General features: G+C 46.0%; 1 protein-coding gene across 3 annotated transcripts in view; it reads right to left on the reverse strand.

Moving 5' to 3' along the window:
• Positions 1 to 5,541: 5,541 nt before the first annotated feature.
• Positions 5,542 to 20,020, reverse strand: part of ZNF330 (zinc finger protein 330) — a 195,550-nt gene continuing 181,071 nt past the window's right edge. For all 3 annotated transcript variants that reach the window (XM_069242576.1, XM_069242578.1, XM_069242579.1), the window contains exon 10: positions 5,542 to 6,187. In XM_069242576.1, coding sequence (XP_069098677.1) covers positions 5,913 to 6,187 — 275 coding nt within the window. In that variant the 3' untranslated portion in view covers positions 5,542 to 5,912. The remainder of the gene's footprint in view (positions 6,188 to 20,020) is intronic.

The raw sequence follows: 20,020 nt of genomic DNA on the forward strand, positions 1-20,020 counted from the left end.
GTCTTGCGGTTTGTTCTCCAATTCCATTCACACAAAACTAAATGCACAATATTGCGAGCACCAAAGAAAAATCAACGCCAACTTGTCTGCTTACTACATACAGGGAACACAATCACTTTGGGAACCTCACAAACATTTTTACTGTGGTTTTTAGCTCTGACAACTACTCATTCAATCTTTTCTTTCTCTGATTTGCAAGTAAATTCGACCAGCAAATTTTACCCTTGGCTAAAACCAGATTACCCTTGTGCACTCAGGAATCACCAGTATCTGTCAAACTAACACTCATTTTAACACACACTCTTTAGGAATACTATTTATCATCTACGCCCTATTGACCAACTAAACAGCCAAGTTACAACAATCAAGTGTCTCCTACACTTGTACAATACTCCGGAGTCTTGGACCACGCAGGGCCTGTATACCAACAAGCATGCGGGCAATTTTTGAGCACAAAGCTCCACACCCAATTGAAGTATGATGACTTCCCTACATACACATTTTGGAGTATGCCCACTCTGTAATAAACTACATTGGAGTACGCAAACTCCCTATTTCTCACAAACATCCCAATTCACCTGCCAATTGCTAAAGCACTGCAAGTGCAAACTCTATCCCAAATGCAACTCACTCTAGTAACACTGGGAACATCTCCAAACAGGTGTTGGCAAAACCAAATTTCATCCAAACAAGCATTGGCAAAACCAAATTTCAACATGCACTGGTAAAAACCAAATCTCCTAATACTTTCTAAATGGCATAGAACCATTAAAAACACCTTCACTCAGAACTTCATCTGTATCTGCTCTTGTTGTGTCTGGCTCCTTATTTATAGTTGACAGCACATCTGGAACCTTTTCATTTGTTTGCATTTTGGGCCACTTGCCTACTTTCACAGCTTTTCTTGACCGTGTTGTTTGTAAAACTGGACTTACAACTCTTCATAATGTACTATAGGGCATTTGCCATTTATTAACCTAACTTTAATATATTTCTTATTATAGTTGCGCACTATTTTCTATGTAGCTATCTGAAGTTGGAAGACCAAAAAAAGTACAGAAAAAAAAAAAAAGATATATATATATATATATATATATTTTTTTTTTTTAACCACACCTTTCACCCGCTCCGCGCTTATTGATCCCGCCCCCACTGCATGTGGCATCACAGCTCCCATACCTTTTTAATGCACTTAGGCTGCTGGATAGACTACACCCGGAGGGTCCAGTACTTAGTGTATACTTGCTTTCACAAAGTTCATAAACAAACTAGGACAATTTTCGTTCTGAATGAACAGCTTCTAAAACGTGCAGATGTTTTTATGAGGCAGACAAACAGGGATGGTCGGGAAGAGCCACAGACTGGGATAAAGGAATCTTGATTTACCCAACACAAATATCAATGATGATGATAAAAACATTGTACATTATTTCGAAAATCAGTTGAGGGCAGATTTATCGTAAAGCTGTCTCCTTCATGGGGATAAATACAGGGAGTAGATGCCTTTGCTCTGGTGTTTGCAGGGCAGTGGCTCCACGGTTCCTTTGAGAAGAACTGGCCTGGACCTGGATGAGTTGTTCAGGGCTGAGGCTGTGTGAAGGGTTGAGATGTTTGTGGGGTTGATGTGAGCTAGCGAAAGCAGCTGTGCTCAATACTATATGGTACCCACCAATCTGTTTTTTTTTCCGGCAAGAAAAAATGTTTGGAGCCTCACCAACAGATGTGGTGTGATTTAGGGGGATGCAGGACAAGTCAATGTCTGGAGGCAGAGGTTCCTTTAGAGGGGGAGCATTTGCCGCAGCCCTTGGAGTCGTTACGCTATAAGGTGTCCTGTGAGATAGGCTTGCTGTTGTTACAGATAACAACTTTGTTTCGGCAGGGGAGGTAGCTTTGGAACTGCCCCCCTTGCCTGTGAAAGGGGCCACTGGTTGCTGGTACTTGAAGGGTGCCCATGACATAGCGGTATCTGTGATCCCCTTCCCTCCCCCTCCCCCAATACCTCACCAACCCGTGGGCGGAAGAGGGTCTCTACAGCAAAGGGCAGGTTTAAGATGTGTTTCCGAACTTCTGCCTTAAAGCCAGAAATATCCAGCCACGACTGGTGGCTTAGGATAACAGAGGTGTTGATCCCTCTAGCCGCTTTATCAGCTAAGTCTACTGAGCACAAAATGATTGTGTTACGATGGTTTTCCCTTCCCCACTACCTCCTCTTATACTGTCAAGTGGATGCCAGAGCCAGGTCTCCATTTCCTCCCATTGTACCTTGTTGTATCAGGACAAGAGAACCATTGAATTGGTGAACAACAGTGTGTGGCAGTGCCAACTACCCTCTTTTTGCCAGCCGCAACAATGCACCTACTCTCCTTGTCAGGAGAGGGAAAGTCACCTGTGACTTGGGCTACTTCTGTTATGGGCAGGAGAAATTACCAGGAAGGTAGGGGGACAAGACCTGTGATGCATAGGGGATCTGATGGTACAGGCTTAAACTTTGTACCTATCCTGGGTGTAACCACCCGAGATTTCACAGGCTCTCTGAAAATCTCTGGTGCATATTTGACCATATCCTTTGAAATAGGGAGAAACTGAATGGAGCATCTGTACTTGACTGGATCTTCTCACAGAAATGGTCATCCTCTGGTGTAAAATGCAGGTCATATGCGGTAGTATCATCTGGTGGGTAAGCCCTAACAGGGACATGCTTGGGGTCATATTCCTCTGGGGGCTTCATATCATAGTCTCCCAAAGGATTGTCTGTAGGATGATGGTAGGCGGTGCCCCAAAGTCCTCTGCTGGGGAGCAGAGACTAGGGCTACCTGAATCTGAGAAGGATTCTGGTGATTCTTGTGGGAGGTGAGGGAAGAGGATGTGGAAGCGATGGAATTGGTGAAGGGCTGGCAGCCTGGTCATTTGTCCTTTTTGCACGCACAGGCTGAAGAAAAGCGTCCGATTGTGGAGTGTCCTTGACAGCGATTCTCTTGCTTTTTAGGCAAAGAATTTCTGGAGGTGGCAGAGATCTTGCCAATTCATGGTTTGAAACAAAGTGTTGTTGCATGTCATTAAGCTCCTGTTGGACCTTTGAGGAAGGGTCTCTATCCTGGGAGTCAGCTGTGGATGGTCTTGAAGCCAACAATGATTTCAATGGAGGTTCTGCTTTGACATGCTGTTGCCAAGGTGTGGTTTTGGCTCTAAAGCCAGTGCTTGGGGGGTGTGGGGTGCAGGGTGGGGTGGTAGGTGGTTGAGGCTTATGGATGATCCAGTCAATGCCTTGTCTTAGGCCCAATCGGAGCCAAAGGGCAGGAACAGACCTGGTGGCCGCAGTGTTTTGTGCACAAGGCTTGATGTCAAACCCCCATGGGGTCATTGCTAAGCCTGCAACATGCAGTCGTGTGTGCCTGAGGATGTAGGGGTTGACACTACTCACACTTCTCAGCAGGGATTTGGTCTGGGACTGCCTGTTGACTGAGGTGGACAGAGGGTTTTCAGACACCTCTTTTGGCTCTGTAGTTTGTGAGCTGATGACCTCTGGGCTATGCTGATAGGCTACACACCTGATGGCTTTTTTTATTTCTCCTCTTTGGCATTGAGTGGGTCTGCTTCACAGATGTCTGGAGTTTCGGAAACAAGCAGTACATTTTATTGTGGGCCAAGATACAAGTTATAGAGAGGCACAGGTTACAGAAACTATGGCAGCTGGCCCAAGAGTACTTTGAGTGGCACTGATACATCCCTTGAAGTGCATCAGTTCCATCACCCTCTACGCTTCTTTATTCTCCAGAGTCAGAAATAAAGGTGTTGGGCCTCGAAAAGCAGGGGGGGCCCTCTGGCCGGGCCTTTGGCAGCAGGGTCTAGAGCAGGAAAAGGAAGAAGAGGCAATAGGACAACTGTCAACATTTTCTTGCCTACGGGAATGGAAGCAATGGGTCCCAGGCCACAAATGTTCAGCGTTGAGCACGTCAAGACCAGGTCACCACTGAGGCACATCCGTACCTCATGGCGAAGAAAAACTATTTAACAATGCGGCCCATGCCAATAGTGTTCACAGGCAGAGGAGGAATCATACCTACCTTGCGACTCAAAAGACTTCATAGAAGAAAAACAAGAAAGTCGGAACCCAACACTAAATGGCAGGAGTATGCAGAGCATGTGTGTCTACAGCCACACATGGTACAAAAATACACAGAAAAAGAACAGGTGTCAGAGCACTCATGATATTCCTAATTAGGAGTTATTGATGTATCCAGTCTTCTTAGTCAATCAATCACCGACACATGTTCATCTCAGAGTCCAGATTTTATTCTCAATGTCTGGAACTCTCCATAAGTATAGTACAGAACAGCCAACACGTGTTTCATCCCATGAGAAGTTAATCTCTTAAGGACTTCATCAGGGCTTAAGTTCTATGTTGCATCCAAAATAAAGTTGCACGAGGTAAATTCCATATCAATCTTCTGTGATAGAATATCAAACTTATATATGGGGAACCGAAACGGAGTCAAAATGCATCCCGCTACGTCCCAGTCACAATGTGCCGCATCTCGTATATATGCAACTTTATTTTGGATGCAACATAGAACTTGAGTGCTCTGACACCTGTTCTTTTTCTGTGTGTTTGCCTTGTAAACATGGGAGGATTAAGGGAGATCCTCTTGTCATGAGCACCATACCATAAACTTATTGGACTATTACTGGATTGGACTTACTGTGAGCGCCCAAACCCTATGAATATCTTCCCTGTTGGCATTGTTTTGTTATGGTACAAAAATACATTTTCTATTTTAGCAATCAATTAATATTCATTTGACTAACTTTTGAACAGCAAGAGTGGAGTCTATCGGGCCAAGGATAAAGTCCACCAAAGTCCAGAAGCAAACAATTGCATAATCATATCTGAAAAGTCCAAGACCTGCACACTTTTTACCATTAGAACACTATGCTAACTTAAAAATTACGCAATAGCTAAAATATTTTTGCCATTTTGCAGGCCCTAGCCTTGGGTGCTTCTCATTAAACAATATCCAGTCAATCCTCATTTTCTCATGAACAATTACATTTTTATTTATATATTTTTTAAAGATATTATATTAATTCAATGGAAATGAAACCGGGATTTTGGACTTAAAAGACTTTCCCATTGTTTTTTTAGTATTTTTAACATACAATGAGACTATTAATATTTTCTAATATACAGAGGTTGATAAAATGCCAGAGGTTTCTTGATCTTGTTCCGATACCCAATGCCATAAAGAACAAAAAGAAATGAAAATAAACCACATGGGTGGGAAATACTAAGCATGGTTTAGGAAAGATCATACCAACATTATAAATGGTGACAAAAAAACATACAGAGCAGTCATGAGTATGTAGGTTATGATGTTTAGTCTTTAGTCTTTGCTAAAGATAATCCATGGGAACTGAATGGAAATAATTATTCACAAAATACATTAAAGCAATGCACAAACATAATTTGGTTAAAAACTTTAAAAAAAAAGGCATCTTTCATTCCGTAATCTACTGTAAAAGAGACAATCGAAAAAGTTAGCATCAGCTGGGGTCAAATTCATATTTATTCTCTTAAAGTTTTTTTTTTAACAGACCTGAGAATATATTTATCTTACTTTAGCCAAAAACTCAAGCTAGATCACAAAATATGGAGACACAAAAACAAGCTGCAACTCTGACTTCAAAAAACTGGGAGCATCATGACCTACCCAATAATACCTGGACTCCTTTAGCTACCCGAATCAAGATGTATCCCATCCTTATCATGACAAATAAGTGAGATGTTTAATTTACACAAAGGTCAATTTCGTAAGACTATTTTAATTATTCATTGGGCAGGTATCATGAATCAACAGTTCATTAAGCATTCCAGCAATTCCAAATATTAAGCCTTCACACTAAAAATATGCCTCCTAGTTTTGAGATTCCTCGTAATGAGCATAACCACTTGCGTAAGTGTTTCCTAAATTCAGCTGACTAAATGGATCTGTGGTCTCTGTATCAGAGTCTTTGCCACCATCATTCTCCCCTTCGTCATCATCATCATCATCTTCATCTTCCTCATCGTCATCATCATCGTCATCATCATCATTTCGGCTGGATGAAAGGTTCTTCCAGTAGGCATCATAACCAGAAGCACCATCTCCATCTTCAGCCCCAGTCTGTCTTCCAAACTTCATTGAACGTGCTGCACAAACATGTACAAGATAAGAACTCAAGATAATTGTTTTACCACACAAGTCAAATAAACATTATTTTTTAACAAAAGAGAAAAGCAGGTGAGTCTTACTTCTAAACAAAGTGCTTTGTTTTTAGAAATATTATCTCTGTGACACCTTGGCTCAAAGGCATACTTGTCAAAATTATGTTGAATATTTGATCACAATTTGTACCTAACAAACCAGTTCCACCTTTTATTAATAGAGAGATACTTAAAGAAGCTAAACCAGTGTTATAAAAAAATGTATTTGTTAAGCCTCTATTTTAATTGTACAGTAGCACATGACACTGGAGTACATTAAGTAGATATCAATCAGCTCATTACACAGGAATTGGCACATTACGTGTGTACTGATGCCCAAAGCCTATTAAAAGGGGTAACGATAATGACAAATTTCTAATTTATATGCCTGGTCATGACTAGCGCACGTAAAATAAAGTCTATTAACGTTTAGTTCACTATTCGCTTTTTCACCTCTTCCTCAGATTCACTGTTTGGGGGCTATGGTCATTCTTCCTACCCAATAAACAAAAGGGTTCCTTGGAAACTACAAATTGATATTGGAGCGGGATGGAAAAAGAGTACAAAAGAAAGAAGCAACCCACCTCCAAAAATAGGCGCTACATACAGAGTCCCTTACATCAGAGTATACAGCTGATACATCAATAGAAAAATTATTTCATATTTCTTTTCTTTATTACAAAATTCAAGACAATTTTGATATATGTCACTAAATGAACAAGTTACTTACCTTCGGTAATGATTTATCTAGTAGTGACATATTCTAATTGCAGATTCCTTAACTAAGATTTTCGCCCAGGTGTCAGACTGTATCCAGAGAGTTTTCTTTCAATCAATCAAAGAGATTTATAAAGTGTGCTACTCACCCGCGAGGGTCTCAAGGCGCTGGGGGGGGGGGGGGACGGGGGGGGAAGAGGCTGGGAGGATCACTGTTCGAAAAGCCAGGTCTTGAGGTTCTTCCTGAAAAGAAGTAGGTTTTGGATCTTGCGGAGGTGGGTTGGGAGGGCGTTCCAGGTTTTGGGTGCAAGGTAGGAGAAGGATCTGCCCCCGTTGGTGGTGTGTTTGATGCGGGGGACAGAAGCAAGAGAGAGGTCAGCTGAGCGGAGGTTTCGTGTGGGGGTGTGGAAGGTGACTCTTTCGTTGAGGTAGGCAGGGCCTGTGTTGTGGAGTGATTTGTGTGCGAGGATGAGGATCTTAAATGTGATCCTTTTGTCTATGGGGAGCCAGTGGAGGGATTTGAGGTGTGGAGAGATGTGTTCGTGTCGGGGGAGGTTGAGGATGAGTCGTGCTGCTGAGTTATGGATGCGCTGTAGTTTGCGCTTGAGTTTTAGAGTGGTGCCAGCATAGAGGGCGTTTCCGTAATCAAGTCTGCTGCTGATGAGTGCGTGAGTGACAGTCTTTCTGGTCTCTGTGGGGATCCAATGTTTTTTTCAGTGTGCGGAGTGTGTTGAAGCATGAGGAGGTGAGAGCGTTGATTTGTTGGGTCATCGAGAGGGAGGAGTCCAGGATGCAGTACCCTTGCGTCGTGTTTGCTGTGATGATGTTGGGGTCATACATAGGTGCCGCTTTGCAGCGGTGACGTCAGTTTTTTTTCAAGACTTTCCAAGCCAAAGTTTGAAGCCATGAAGAACACCGAAAATTGTGAGCCAGAGCTAAGGTCCTTAAAAGGGAATCCCTGTCCCTAGAAATCAGTTCGAAAGCAGGAAGGATGGGTGGGTCGGTAAGGAATCTGCAACTAGAATATGTCACTAACAGATAAATCATTACCAAAGTAAGCAACTTGTAATTGCAGATTCCTTACCTTTGGCCTAGACACCCAAGCAATACCATCCTCGGTGGTGGGCTCTGAACCAAGATCATACTAATATGTCCTGCAGGAAACCAAACAGACCGGACTGTCCAGGCAGTAATGTTTTGTGAACATGTACAGGGATGCCACGTTGCTGCCTGGGAGATATCCAGGACAGGAACTCCACTTGCTAACGCTGTGGTAGTAGCAATTGCTCGGTGGAGGGAGCACACAAGCCCTCTGTGCTTGCTTTGGCAAAGAAGAAACCCCTTTTTAATTTAAAGCAGTACCCATCGTGAGATGGTACGCTTTTGCACCCCCTTTCCTTTCTTCCCACCCATATATCAAACAAAGAGTTGTTCGTCCACCTAGAAATCTTTGATACGATTGAGGTAGAACGCCAAATCCAGATCCAGACAATGGAGTCTCACCTCTCCATGAGAAGAATGTAGAGGTACGTAAAAAGTAGGCAAAGTAATAGATTTGCCTACATGAAAAGGTGTAACTACTTAGGAAAGGCTGGAGGCCCTCGTACGTAGCACCACTTTGTCAGGGTGAACAGACAAAAAAGGGGGTTTTGAAGAAAGAGCCTGAAGCTCACTCACTCTGCGAGCAGAGGTGATGGAAACAAGAAATGCAGTTTTGAGTGTAAAGAGCCGCAAGGGACAATTATGTAGTGGCTCAAAAGGAGAATACATTAAATAATTGAGGACAAGATTGAGATCCCACTGGGGCACGATAAACGGAGTGGGAGGAAACAAATGGGTGAGTCCCTTAAGGAATTTACCTACAATAGGAGACTTAAAAAAGGAGGGTTGGTCTAGCAATCTAAGAAAGCTGAGATTGCTGATAAATAACCTGTAAGGGTGCCAAAAACCAGAGCCCTGCTGGGCTAAAGAAAGGATCCTCAGAGAGAGGTGCAAAAAGGGGATCAGAGTTGTTGGAACATCATGCCACAAACTTATGCCAATACCGTTTTGGTGGAGGAACACCTGGCTGCCAAGATAATGTCACAGACTTTGGGCGGAAGGTCTAAAGCTGTCAACTGCCACCACTCAATCTCCACGCATAAAGGCCAAGATTGGACAGGGTGGGGTGGAAAACCATCACCTTTTGCTGTGACAGAAGATCCTCCCAAAGGGGCAGTCTGACTGGAGGATCTGTGGGCATGCTCAGTAGCTCTGAATACTATACTCTCCGTGCCCAGTCTGGACCCACAAGGATTACTTTGGCCCGGTTGTTCTTGATCTTCTTCAGAACTCTGGACAGAAGTGGTATTGGCGTAAAGGAGGTTTGAGTTCCACTCGAGACTAAAAGTGTAGCAGAGGGTGTGCTGCCTTGGAAACTCCAATGCGTGAAACAGCTGACATTGCACATTCTCTGTGGAGGTGAACAGATCTAGCCAAGGTCCTCGCCAATGCCGAAAGAGACCTTGCGCCACCTCCGGATGGCGACGCCATTTGTGATAGACTATGCATAAACGGCTGAGTTAGTCTGCTCTGGAGTTTAGAGAGATGTTGGACCACCAGGATAATGCCCTGATGTGCCAGCCACGTCCAGAGGCGCAGAGCCTCTTGACAAAGGGTCCAGAACCCCACTCTGCCCTGTTTGTTGCAGTACCACATGGCGGTAATGTTGTCCATGAACACTTGCACCACTTTCCCTTTGAGAGGGGGAATGAATGCTTTCAATGCAAGCCTGATTGACACGGAGAACCAGAAGATTGATGTGGATTCCAGACTACGCCGGAGACCAGACACCTCTGATCCATATGTCACCTGGCAAGTGTCACCAGAAGGATGCAGGAGGCCCAGCAGCCTCGGAGTCACTCTCACCGAAACCCAGGATAGAGGGTAAAACATTGGAATCATAGCCTGAATATCCTTGACTCGCTTTTCAGGAGGATAGGCCTGAAACTGCACTTTATTCAGAACAGCTACGATGAAGGGGAGCATCTGAGAGGGAGTCAGGTGTGACTTTGGCTTGTTTATAGTGAACCCCAGCGAGTGCAGAAGGTTCGCCTTAGTCTGAAGGTAGGAGACGACTCTCTGGGGCGTGTCCGCCTTCAACAGCCAGTCGTCGAGGTAGGGATAGACTGAAACCCCTAACCTGCGCAGATGAGCTGCAACCACCGCCATCACTTTCGTGAAAAGCTGAGGGTCGCTGGTAAGGCCGAAGGGGAGCATGGTAAACTGAAAGTGCTCTTGACCTACCACAAATCGTAAGTAGCATCTGTGGGGAGGCAAGACGGGTATATGAAAGTAAGGGTCCTGCAAGTCCAACACTACCACTCAGTCTCCTAGGTTCAAGGCAGACAGGTCCTGAGCCAGAGTGAGCATTTTGAACTTCTTCTTGAGCAAGAGATTGAGGGCCTGAAGGTCTAGGATAGGACTTAAGCGCTTGCCATTTTTGGTCACCAGAAAGTAGCAGGAATAAAAACCACAACGTACTTCTGGCACAGGGACCCTTTCTATGGCTCCCTTGGGCAAGAGTATTGCAACTTCCTCGCAGAGAAGTGGCAGATGATCCTCTGGTAGACAGCCATAGGATGGAGGCATGGCCTGGAGAGTCAGTCTCGAAGGGGAGGAAGCAGCTGCTTCAGACGATCTGCAAAACCCACCTGTCCGTTGTGATGGATTCCCAGTGGGGAAGGTGATGGTGGAGCCTGCCTCCATCTAGTCTGAGATGGGGAACGGACTAGGAAGGTTTGGAGGCTGCAGGAGGGGTGGGGTAGACTGGGCAGAACTCTGGTTCCCTGCCCCAGAGGCCCTTGGGATTCTGCGTCCCCAGCCATGCATGGGCTGAATAGCATGGGTGGCATGGTGGCTGGGAAAGGGATGCAACAGGGAGCCCCTGCTGAGGCCGGGAAAGGGGTAAAAGATGGACTGTTGGTGGCCAGATGTCTCAACCAGGTATGGAGCCTCAAGGCCATGGTCGACGCAACTGCCATACCCAGAGAGTCGGTCGTGTCCAGCCCACAGCCAATAGTGAACTTTGCTGCACCTCTACCATCAGCAACAGTTTGAGAACTGATAGCCTGGGTCTCCTCCGGGATCTGCGGCAAGACCTGCGTGACCGTATCCCACAGTGAAGGGGTATAGAGGCCCAAATGGAATGCAGTGTTAACTGACCGCAGCACCAGCCTGGAAGAAGAAAATTGCTTCTTTCCAAGTTGGTCCAGTCTCTGATTCACGATCCGGGGGAGCAGAAAGGAATGCGCAGGAAGTAGAAGAAGCCTGAATGACATGGCTTTCAGGCGTGGGGTGTTGGGCAGGAATTTAGGGTTGGGCAGGGCAGGCCGATGGTGGCGGGCGATCGTACTGTTCACAAGCGTCCCTGTGCTGGGTCTGGACCAAGTACCCAGAAGGACATCAGTGAGGGCTTCATTGAATGGGAGTAGGGGCTCCAAAGTGGAAGCCCCAAGCTGAAGCACTTTTGTTAGGAGATTAGTCCTAACTGCCACAGTGGGCAGCTCGAGGACAAGGACCTCAGCCACCCTACTGACCACCACTGAATAGGAGGCTCCCTCCGCAGTAGCCACAGTAGGAGGAGAAAGCATGCCAGCGCTGAATAAGTATCCAGCCCACTGGCCTAGCCCAACTCCTGTGCCCAGTCCATGTTAGGGTCATCCAACTGGTATTCAGAAGGGTCCAGCAACCCTTCCAATCCTTCCTCATACTCATACCTATAGGAAAAAGGGTCTGAATCCGACCTGGGTTGAATAAGCCCCATCAAAGTTGGAAGCAGCATTGGCCGACGTCATTCCAGCTCATCAGCAATTAGGATTGGGTCGTCGTCGATCGTGGGCTTAACCGACGTCGGGAGCATCGACAACTTAGCCAGCACCGGAGAAGGTCCCGATGTTATGACCGACGTTGGCATGGATCTAGTAGTGGATCAGGAGGGGCCTTCCGAGGCCGCCACCAACGAGGAACCCAAAGAGACCCCAGCCGTACCCCCAGACACCTTAAGCGGCGTAAGGGAGGCGGACTGCCTAAATATGAGACACATAGCCTCACAGAACTCTTTTATTTGGGCACGGGTCACTCTGGCTCCTGGAAACTCAGGGAGGCGCAGAGCGGACCCAGAAGTAGGCTCCACGGACGGAGGTCTGGAGCGTCGAGGCTCGTCCCACGTCACATCAACCGAGCGATGGGGTGAAGTTGAAGAATGCCTAGCCTTCTTCGGCTTCTTCTTCTTTTTCTTACGCGGAAGATTGAAGACTCAGAGGACAACTGGAGGTGACTCCGTAAGTGGTCTCAGAGTCAAGCGCCAGGCAGCCATGAGCTTTAGGGAGCACTCCCTCAAACCCTTCAGGTGCATGGCCCAGCACTCTGAGCACAACTTTGGGTCGTGGTCATGCTCCAAACACCACAAACAGACCCTGTGCGGTTCCGTCACTGACATCATGTGGTGACAGTCCTCGCATGGTTTGAACCCGGTTTTTGGGGACACCGCGACGCACCAAAAGTCACCAAAATACATGACAAAAGTCTCAAAATTGGTTAAAAAAATAAAATAAATCAAGTTAGCTCTCTCCGGATCAGCATGTGGCACAGAAAGAAAATAAATTACGTCAACGTGCCGAGGCAGCACCTGTGTACAACCCCGATGTCATCGTAGTGACCACAACGCCAATGATGGACACGGAGTCGACCATCGCCATCTGATGGCGCGTAAGGGTACTGCTTGAAGAAAAGTCTCCGGATCTAGTCTGACGCCTGGGGGAAATTCTAAGGTAAGGAATCTGCAATTAGAGGTCTCTTTCAGATATCACATGATATACAAACAGAGAACACTCCCCTCCTAGAACATTAAAGCATATGACACCCAGAAATACAAAATATACGATTCATACTGCACACACAGCTTGATTAATAAAAGTACTGTACAGTGGCAGACTGGCATCTTAAATCAAAAATCGATGAACAAGAAAATCACCTGTGCAACAGCCTTTTCAGATTGGATTATAATTATATTGGTCAAGAATCTACCAGATGAACATATTTATTGTATCATATTGTTTAATTATATCAAATTATTTTGTGCATTTTGAAAAAAGCTCTTCGAGGGAGAAAAGGGTTGAAAAACATTAGGTTCTAAGATAATTGTGACTGGAAATTGTCTTTTTTTGGGCAACAACTGTGATTTGTTTCCTTTCATCCGCTGGGGAAAGAGCATATCTTTGAGCAAATTATATCCAGTTGTTTCAGATTATGAACTTTCTTTCTTAGATACAGGACAGGATAAGAAAAAAAGTGGAATTTGTATATGCATTTGGGTTGTTTTATAAAACACAGCATTCATCTGTATTCATCTTGGCGCTTGGTGGTAAAACTGAAAAAATTATTGTGGGGAAAGCAATGTTTTCGCACCTTGTCTAAACTAGGGTGGAACTGCTTTCAGAAATTGGGCTAAGAGTATGCCATAGCTTGGCTGAGCTACTGCAAAGTACTTGTCTGCCAACTTAAGTATTCTTTAACAATGGTACAATGGTACAATGGTTAAGGGGCCCCCATTCAACACTGGTATGAAGGATGTTAAAAATTGCGGGCCACCAACAGACACCTAGATCGGATTTATTAAACTGGGTTATGGAAACCACATAACAAAAGCATTGGCAATGTTAACAGGTGTGGCTATAAAGGAATGTAGTATGGTAATGTGAAGCATTAAAAGTAAACAGCTTGTATTTCTGAGTCAACAAAGAACTACCGAATTAATAATGGTGTAAGTTAAAAGATCAGGTGGTTAATCTTTAGGCACTGTCAAGCCAGGCCTAAAAATTAATGTAGGTCAATGATCGCCCTCCTCCCATCTGTTTAGCTGCTAGAGAAAAACATAAAATATCTAAATATATAAGACACTTTGAGAGCATTCCAACGTCATGTCATCTGTGTGCCCGTACTTTTTTTTTGTGGAAGCACACAATTTCTATTAAATCAAAACATGCACTCCTGGCTCCCAACATATGAGAGGAGTCAAAGTCCCTCTCTAGTGAGCCTCACATAATTTTATGGCAACAATTGTGCTGCCCAGCCAAACCATAAAAACTGTAAAAGATATGGACCTCATTACAAGGCTGGCGGTCCAAGGACCACCTTCCTCGCGGTGACTGTCTGATCGCCACAAATGTGGTTGTCCGACTGCCACATTACAACCCAGGCAGGCGGACCCACCAGGGGACCGCCATTCCCGCTGGGAACACTGTTCCTGACAGTGTGACGGCGGTCCAAGTTGTACTCAGCCAGGGTGGTGCTGAACTCAGTGCTGCCTGGCTGATTACAACTCACCATACCGCCAGCCTTTTCATGGCGGTCTACCCGCCATGGAAGGCTGGTGGGTAAGAGTAAGCTGGGAGCCCCCCTGACCAACACTGTTGGAATGCGCACTGTCTGCTTTGCATACCATGTGCATTCAGAGGGTGCTCTGTGCTAAGCTATAGACCTCGGCTCCGAGGCCTATACTGTAGCATTGTTCCTGCTGGGCAGCCCAGTGGGAACACGTATTACAATGTTCACCGCCTGTCAGCCCGGCTCGGGTGGTGAGGTCTTCCCTGAGAGTTTGGCGGTCTCGCTGTGGGACCGCCAAACTCATAATTAGGCCCTTTGTCACATACAAGCAGTGCTAAGATACCAAAGCCATGACATGTGGTAGAAGTGTATTAGCTTCAGCAGTGAACAATAACATTCTACATCAGTAGTAAACTGTTAATTGCTTTCTTCAGTATGCAGTAGTCTAGAATCAACAAAAGCACTCATCAGGATTACTTTGTGAGAGCAGGTAAAAGGTGAATTATTGTGCTTCAATGTTGAAAACAAAAGCAGATCAGGACGGCTGCACAAATTTGTTGGATTAGTGTTAATATTGAATCTACTTCAACCCATATGTTTTTAATCATATCACCAGGGGTAAGAGCACTTCCAAATTCTTACAGTCTCAAGATTTAAAACCCACGTGGAGTGCTATTATGTCTCACTCTCACTGAGCTTGCGCTAGTTAATAAAAATCCAGCTGTCCACGGCTCTTAGTCTCTGGGGGGGGCGGGGAGGTTGCAGTAGTCATGCACCATCTGGGGGGCGGAGGGTATCTGGAGACAGGGTTATATTGATAGATGGAGTTGCTTTCAGAGCAGTCATTCGCCATACTGCTGGGGTAGGGTGGGTGGAGGGTTGGGGGCTGGGCGGTACTGGCTCTTTAGGCTAGATGCTACAGCAAGGGAAGACCATCTTTAAGGTATGACTCTGCCTTACCCCTAGCTCTAGCTCACAGAAACCCACAACATATTTTACTCACTGCCAGATTCTGGTACACTGTCTGATACTGACAATCAAGTGCCATATCCAGATGTTACATTTTATGCAGCGGAGGGAGACCTTAAGGGACAGTTGTTTTATAGATCTGGGGCAGCTTCTGGCAGCAAATTAGCTGGTCCCATAAGATCTGGTCACTTTGGTTTTTGCTCAGGGGGATCTCAACCCTGTAACCTCTTGTAGGAGGCTAGACTGGCTTGTAGTGAGTACCAAGGGGTACTTGCACCTTGCACCAGGCCCAGTTATCCCTTATTAGTATAGGGTGTCTAGCAGCTTAGGCTGATAGATAATGGTAGCTTAGCAGAGCAGCTTAGGCTGAATTAGGAGACGTGTGAAGCTACTACAGTACCACTTAGTGTCATATGCACAATATCATAAGAAAACACAATACACAGTTATACTAAAAATAAAGGTACTTTATTTTTATGACAATATGCCAAAGTATCTTAGAGTGTACCCTCAGTGAGAGGATAGGAAATATACACAAGATATATATACACAATAGCAAAAATATGCAGTATAGTCTTAGAAAACAGTGCAAACAATGTATAGTTACAATAGGATGCAATGGGGAAACATAGGGATAGAGGCAACACAAACCATATACTCCAAAAGTGGAATGCGAACCATGAATGGACCCCAAACCTATGTGACCTTGTAGAGGGTCGCTGGGACTATTAGAAAATAGTGAGAGTTAGAAAAATAACCCTCCCCAAGACCCTGAAAAGTGAGTGTAAAGTGCACTAAAGTTCCCCTAAGGATAAAGAAGTCGTGTTAGAGGAATAATGCAGGAAAGACACAAACCAACAATGCAACAACGCTGGATTTCCAATCTTGGGTACCTGTGGAACAAGGGGACCAAGTCCAAAAGTCACAAGCAAGTCGGAGATGGGCAGATGCCCAGGAAATGCCAGCTGTGGGTGCAAAGAAGCTTCTACTGGACAGAAGGGCTAGAGACTTCCCCTTTGGTGGACGGATCCCTCTCGCCGTGGAGAGTCGTGCAGAAGTGTTTTCCCGCCGAAAGAACGCCAACAAGCCTTGCTAGCTGCAAATCGTGCGGTTAGCGTTTTTGGACGCTGCTGTGGCCCAGGAGGGACCAGGAGGTCGCAAATTGGACCAGGAGGTAGAGGGGACGTCGAGCAAGACAAGGAGCCCTCTTAGCAGCAGGTAGCACCCGGAGAAGTGCCAGAAACAGGCACTACGAGGATGCGTGAAACGGTGCTCACCCGAAGTCGCACAAAGAAGTCCACGTCGCCGGAGAACAACTTAGGAGGTTGTGCAATGCAGGTTAGAGTGCCGTGGACCCAGGCTGGACTGTGCACAAAGGATTTCCGCCGGAAGTGCACGGAGGCTGGAGGAGCTGCAAAAGTCGCGGTTCCCAGCAATGCAGTCTAGCGAGGTGAGGCAAGGACTTACCTCCACCAAACTTGGACTGAAGAGTCACTGGACTGTGGGAGTCACTTGGACAGAGTTGCTGGATTCGAGGGACCTCGCTCGTCGTGCTGAGAGGAGACCCAAGGGACCGGTAAAGCAGCTTTTTGGTGCCTGCGGTTGCAGGGGGAAGATTCCGTCGACCCACTGGAGATTTCTTCGGAGCTTCTAGTGCAGAGAGGAGGCAGACTACCCCCACAGCATGCACCACCAGGAAAACAGTCGAGAAGGCGGCAGGATCAGCGTTACAGAGTTGCAGTAATGCTACTATGTTGCAGTTTTGCAGGCTTCCAGCGCGGTCAGCAGTCGATTCCTTGGTAGAAGGTGAAGAGAGAGATGCAGAGGAACTTGGCTGAGCTCTTGCATTCGTTATCTAAAGTTTCCCCAGAGACAGAGACCCTAAATAGCCAGAAAAGAGGGTTTGGCTACCTAGGAGAGAGGATAGGCTAGCAACACCTGAAGGAGCCTATCAGGAGGAGTCTCTGACGTCACCTGGTGGCAGTCCAGTGTGCCAGCAGCACCTCTGTTTCCAAGATGGCAGAGGTCTGGAGCACACTGGAGGAGCTCTGGGCACCTCCCAGGGGAGGTACAGGTCAGGGGAGTGGTCACTCCCCTTTCCTTTGTCCAGTTTCACGCCAGAGCAGGGCTAAGGGGTCCCCTGAACCGGTGTAGACTGGCTTATGCAGAATTGGGCACATCCCTGCCTTCACACCATTTTCCAAAGGGAGAGGGTGTAACACCCTCTCTCAGAGGAAGTCCTTTGTTCTGCCATCCTAGGCCAGTCCTGGCTGGACCCCAGGAGGGCAGAAACCTGTCTGAGGGGTTGGCAGCAGCTGCAGTGAAACCCCTGAAAAGGCAGTTTGGCAGTACCAGGGTCTGTGCTACAGACCACTGGGATCATGGGATTGTGCCAACAATGCCAGGATGGCATAGAGGGGGCAATTCCATGATCTTAGACATGTTACATGGCCATATTCGGAGTTACCATTGTGAAGCTACATATAGGTAGTGACCTATATGTAGTGCACGCGTGTAATGGTGTCCCCGCACTCACAAAGTCTGGGGAATTGGACCTGAACAATGTGGGGGCACCTTGGCTAGTGCCAGGGTGCCCTCACACTAAGTAACTTTGCACCTAACCTTTACCAGGTAAAGGTTAGACATATAGGTGACTTATAAGTTACTTAAGTGCAGTGTAAAATGGCTGTGAAATAACGTGGACGTTATTTCACTCAGGCTGCAGTGGCAGGCCTGTGTAAGAATTGTCAGAGCTCCCTATGGGTGGCAAAAGAAATGCTGCAGCCCATAGGGATCTCCTGGAACCCCAATACCCTGGGTACCTCAGTACCATATACTAGGGAATTATAAGGGTGTTCCAGTAGCCAATGTAAATTGGTAAAATTGGTCACTAGCCTGTTATTGACAATTTGAAAGAAATGAGAGAGCATAACCACTGAGGTTCTGGTTAGCAGAGCCTCAGTGAGACAGTTAGGCACCACACAGGGAACACATACATATAGGCCACAAACTTATGAGCACTGGGGTCCTGACTAGCAGGGTCCCAGTGACACATAACAAACATACTGAAAACATAGGGTTTTCACTATGAGCACTGGGCCCTGGCTAGCAGGATCCCAGTGAGACAGTGAAAACACCCTGACATACACTCACAAACAGGCCAAAAGTGGGGGTAACAAGGCTAGAAAGAGGCTACTTTCTCACACCTCTAATGTAGAGAAGGAGCTGCTGTGAGGTCTGGATGGCATTGAACTCTCACCTACAAACCCTCTTCTTCCCGGGCAAGAAACATCCTCTTCTCCTGAAATCGCTAATTTATCCAAGACAGCCGGAACTGGATTGCAAACAACTGCTTCTGCTGACACTCCCACATTAACTGGTATCTATGGTCTCCAGCAGCACAAGTAAACGCTTAGGAAGGACTCTCTTGTGCTGGAAACAGCCCATTTGAAGACACAGGTAGTCTTGAGAAAGTTGTCAAGGAACATAGATATTCTCCGTATTCAGCTGGGAAATGTACAGGCAAGTCACACCACTCCTCAATAATCAGTTGGCTATTCAGCAGCATGAATCACAGTTGGAAAGTCTTTTGTCCAAGGTGGAACACCTTGAAAATAGATCTCGAAGTAACAATCTTTGTGTTCTTGATATCCATGAGGGTTCTGAAGGTAAAGATCCTAAAGGGTAGATTGTTAGTCTCTTTAGAGAAGCCTTCACTGCTCTAAATGACTGAGATGTGGACTGTGTGAGCCAATGGGCACATCATTTTCCATTTCATCACCGTAGGAAAGGGGGGGGCCCACAGCTACCCCACAGTCCCATTTTCCTTTATGCTGGCAATTTCATATTGCGGCAGGCGATCTTTCAGGTGGCTCATCCACAACCACCAGTTAGAGACTGAGGACTGGAGTTTTTTGTATTCAGTCTCATTTCTGCCATGCGACAGTAGTGCACCGGTGGCAGCTTAAACACATTACGGTTCTTCAGAACATTGGAGCAAGAGTCTCTCTCATCGAGTCCGCTACATTGCAGATTACAGTTATATTGTTGCCATGATATAGCTGGGCTGCTGAGCCAATACACAAATGGCAGCTGGCAAAACAACTAGCTGCCCTCTGTGGTCTTGGCTGGATTGGCTGTGATGGCTTTTTGTCTTACATTCTGATTACTATACTCAAACTGTATGGCCTGTCAGTTCTAGAATCTTTTTTCTTTTCTAACTGCTGTTAAGGGTACACTTCTGAGGCGGTCTATATGGCTTACCTGCTGGGTTGGATAAGTCCAGTAGGTCAGTGGGAGGGGGCCATGATTCATTTTTTTGGGCTTATATCTGGGGGGACGAGAGGTGGGGCTTATGGGTGGGTCGTGTTTTTGGGCTAGGGGGGATCAAGGTTTCAACAGTGACAATTGTTTAAATATCCAATGGGAGCGTGGTGAAAGTTCTTGGTTGATAACTGGAGTTTAATGTTGAATAAGCGGATTAAGGGCCATATGTACAAACACATTTTCCCATAGACACAGAATGGGCAAAACTGTTTGGTACATCTGGCCCTAAGTGACCAGCTTCAGTGGACTGTGCTAGTAGTGTTAAGGTTAGTGCAGGTAGTGTCACCTCTTGGCTCAGTAATAACAATAGCTTACAGCGGTATGGATCATGGCCAGCACCTGCATATCCTCTCTTAAAAAAATAATGGCATAAAAGCATCCCATATGCGCAAGCTAGCTAGG

This window comes from Pleurodeles waltl, chromosome 1_2 (assembly GCF_031143425.1).
Source record: "Pleurodeles waltl isolate 20211129_DDA chromosome 1_2, aPleWal1.hap1.20221129, whole genome shotgun sequence".
Lineage (NCBI taxonomy): Eukaryota > Metazoa > Chordata > Amphibia > Caudata > Salamandridae > Pleurodeles > Pleurodeles waltl.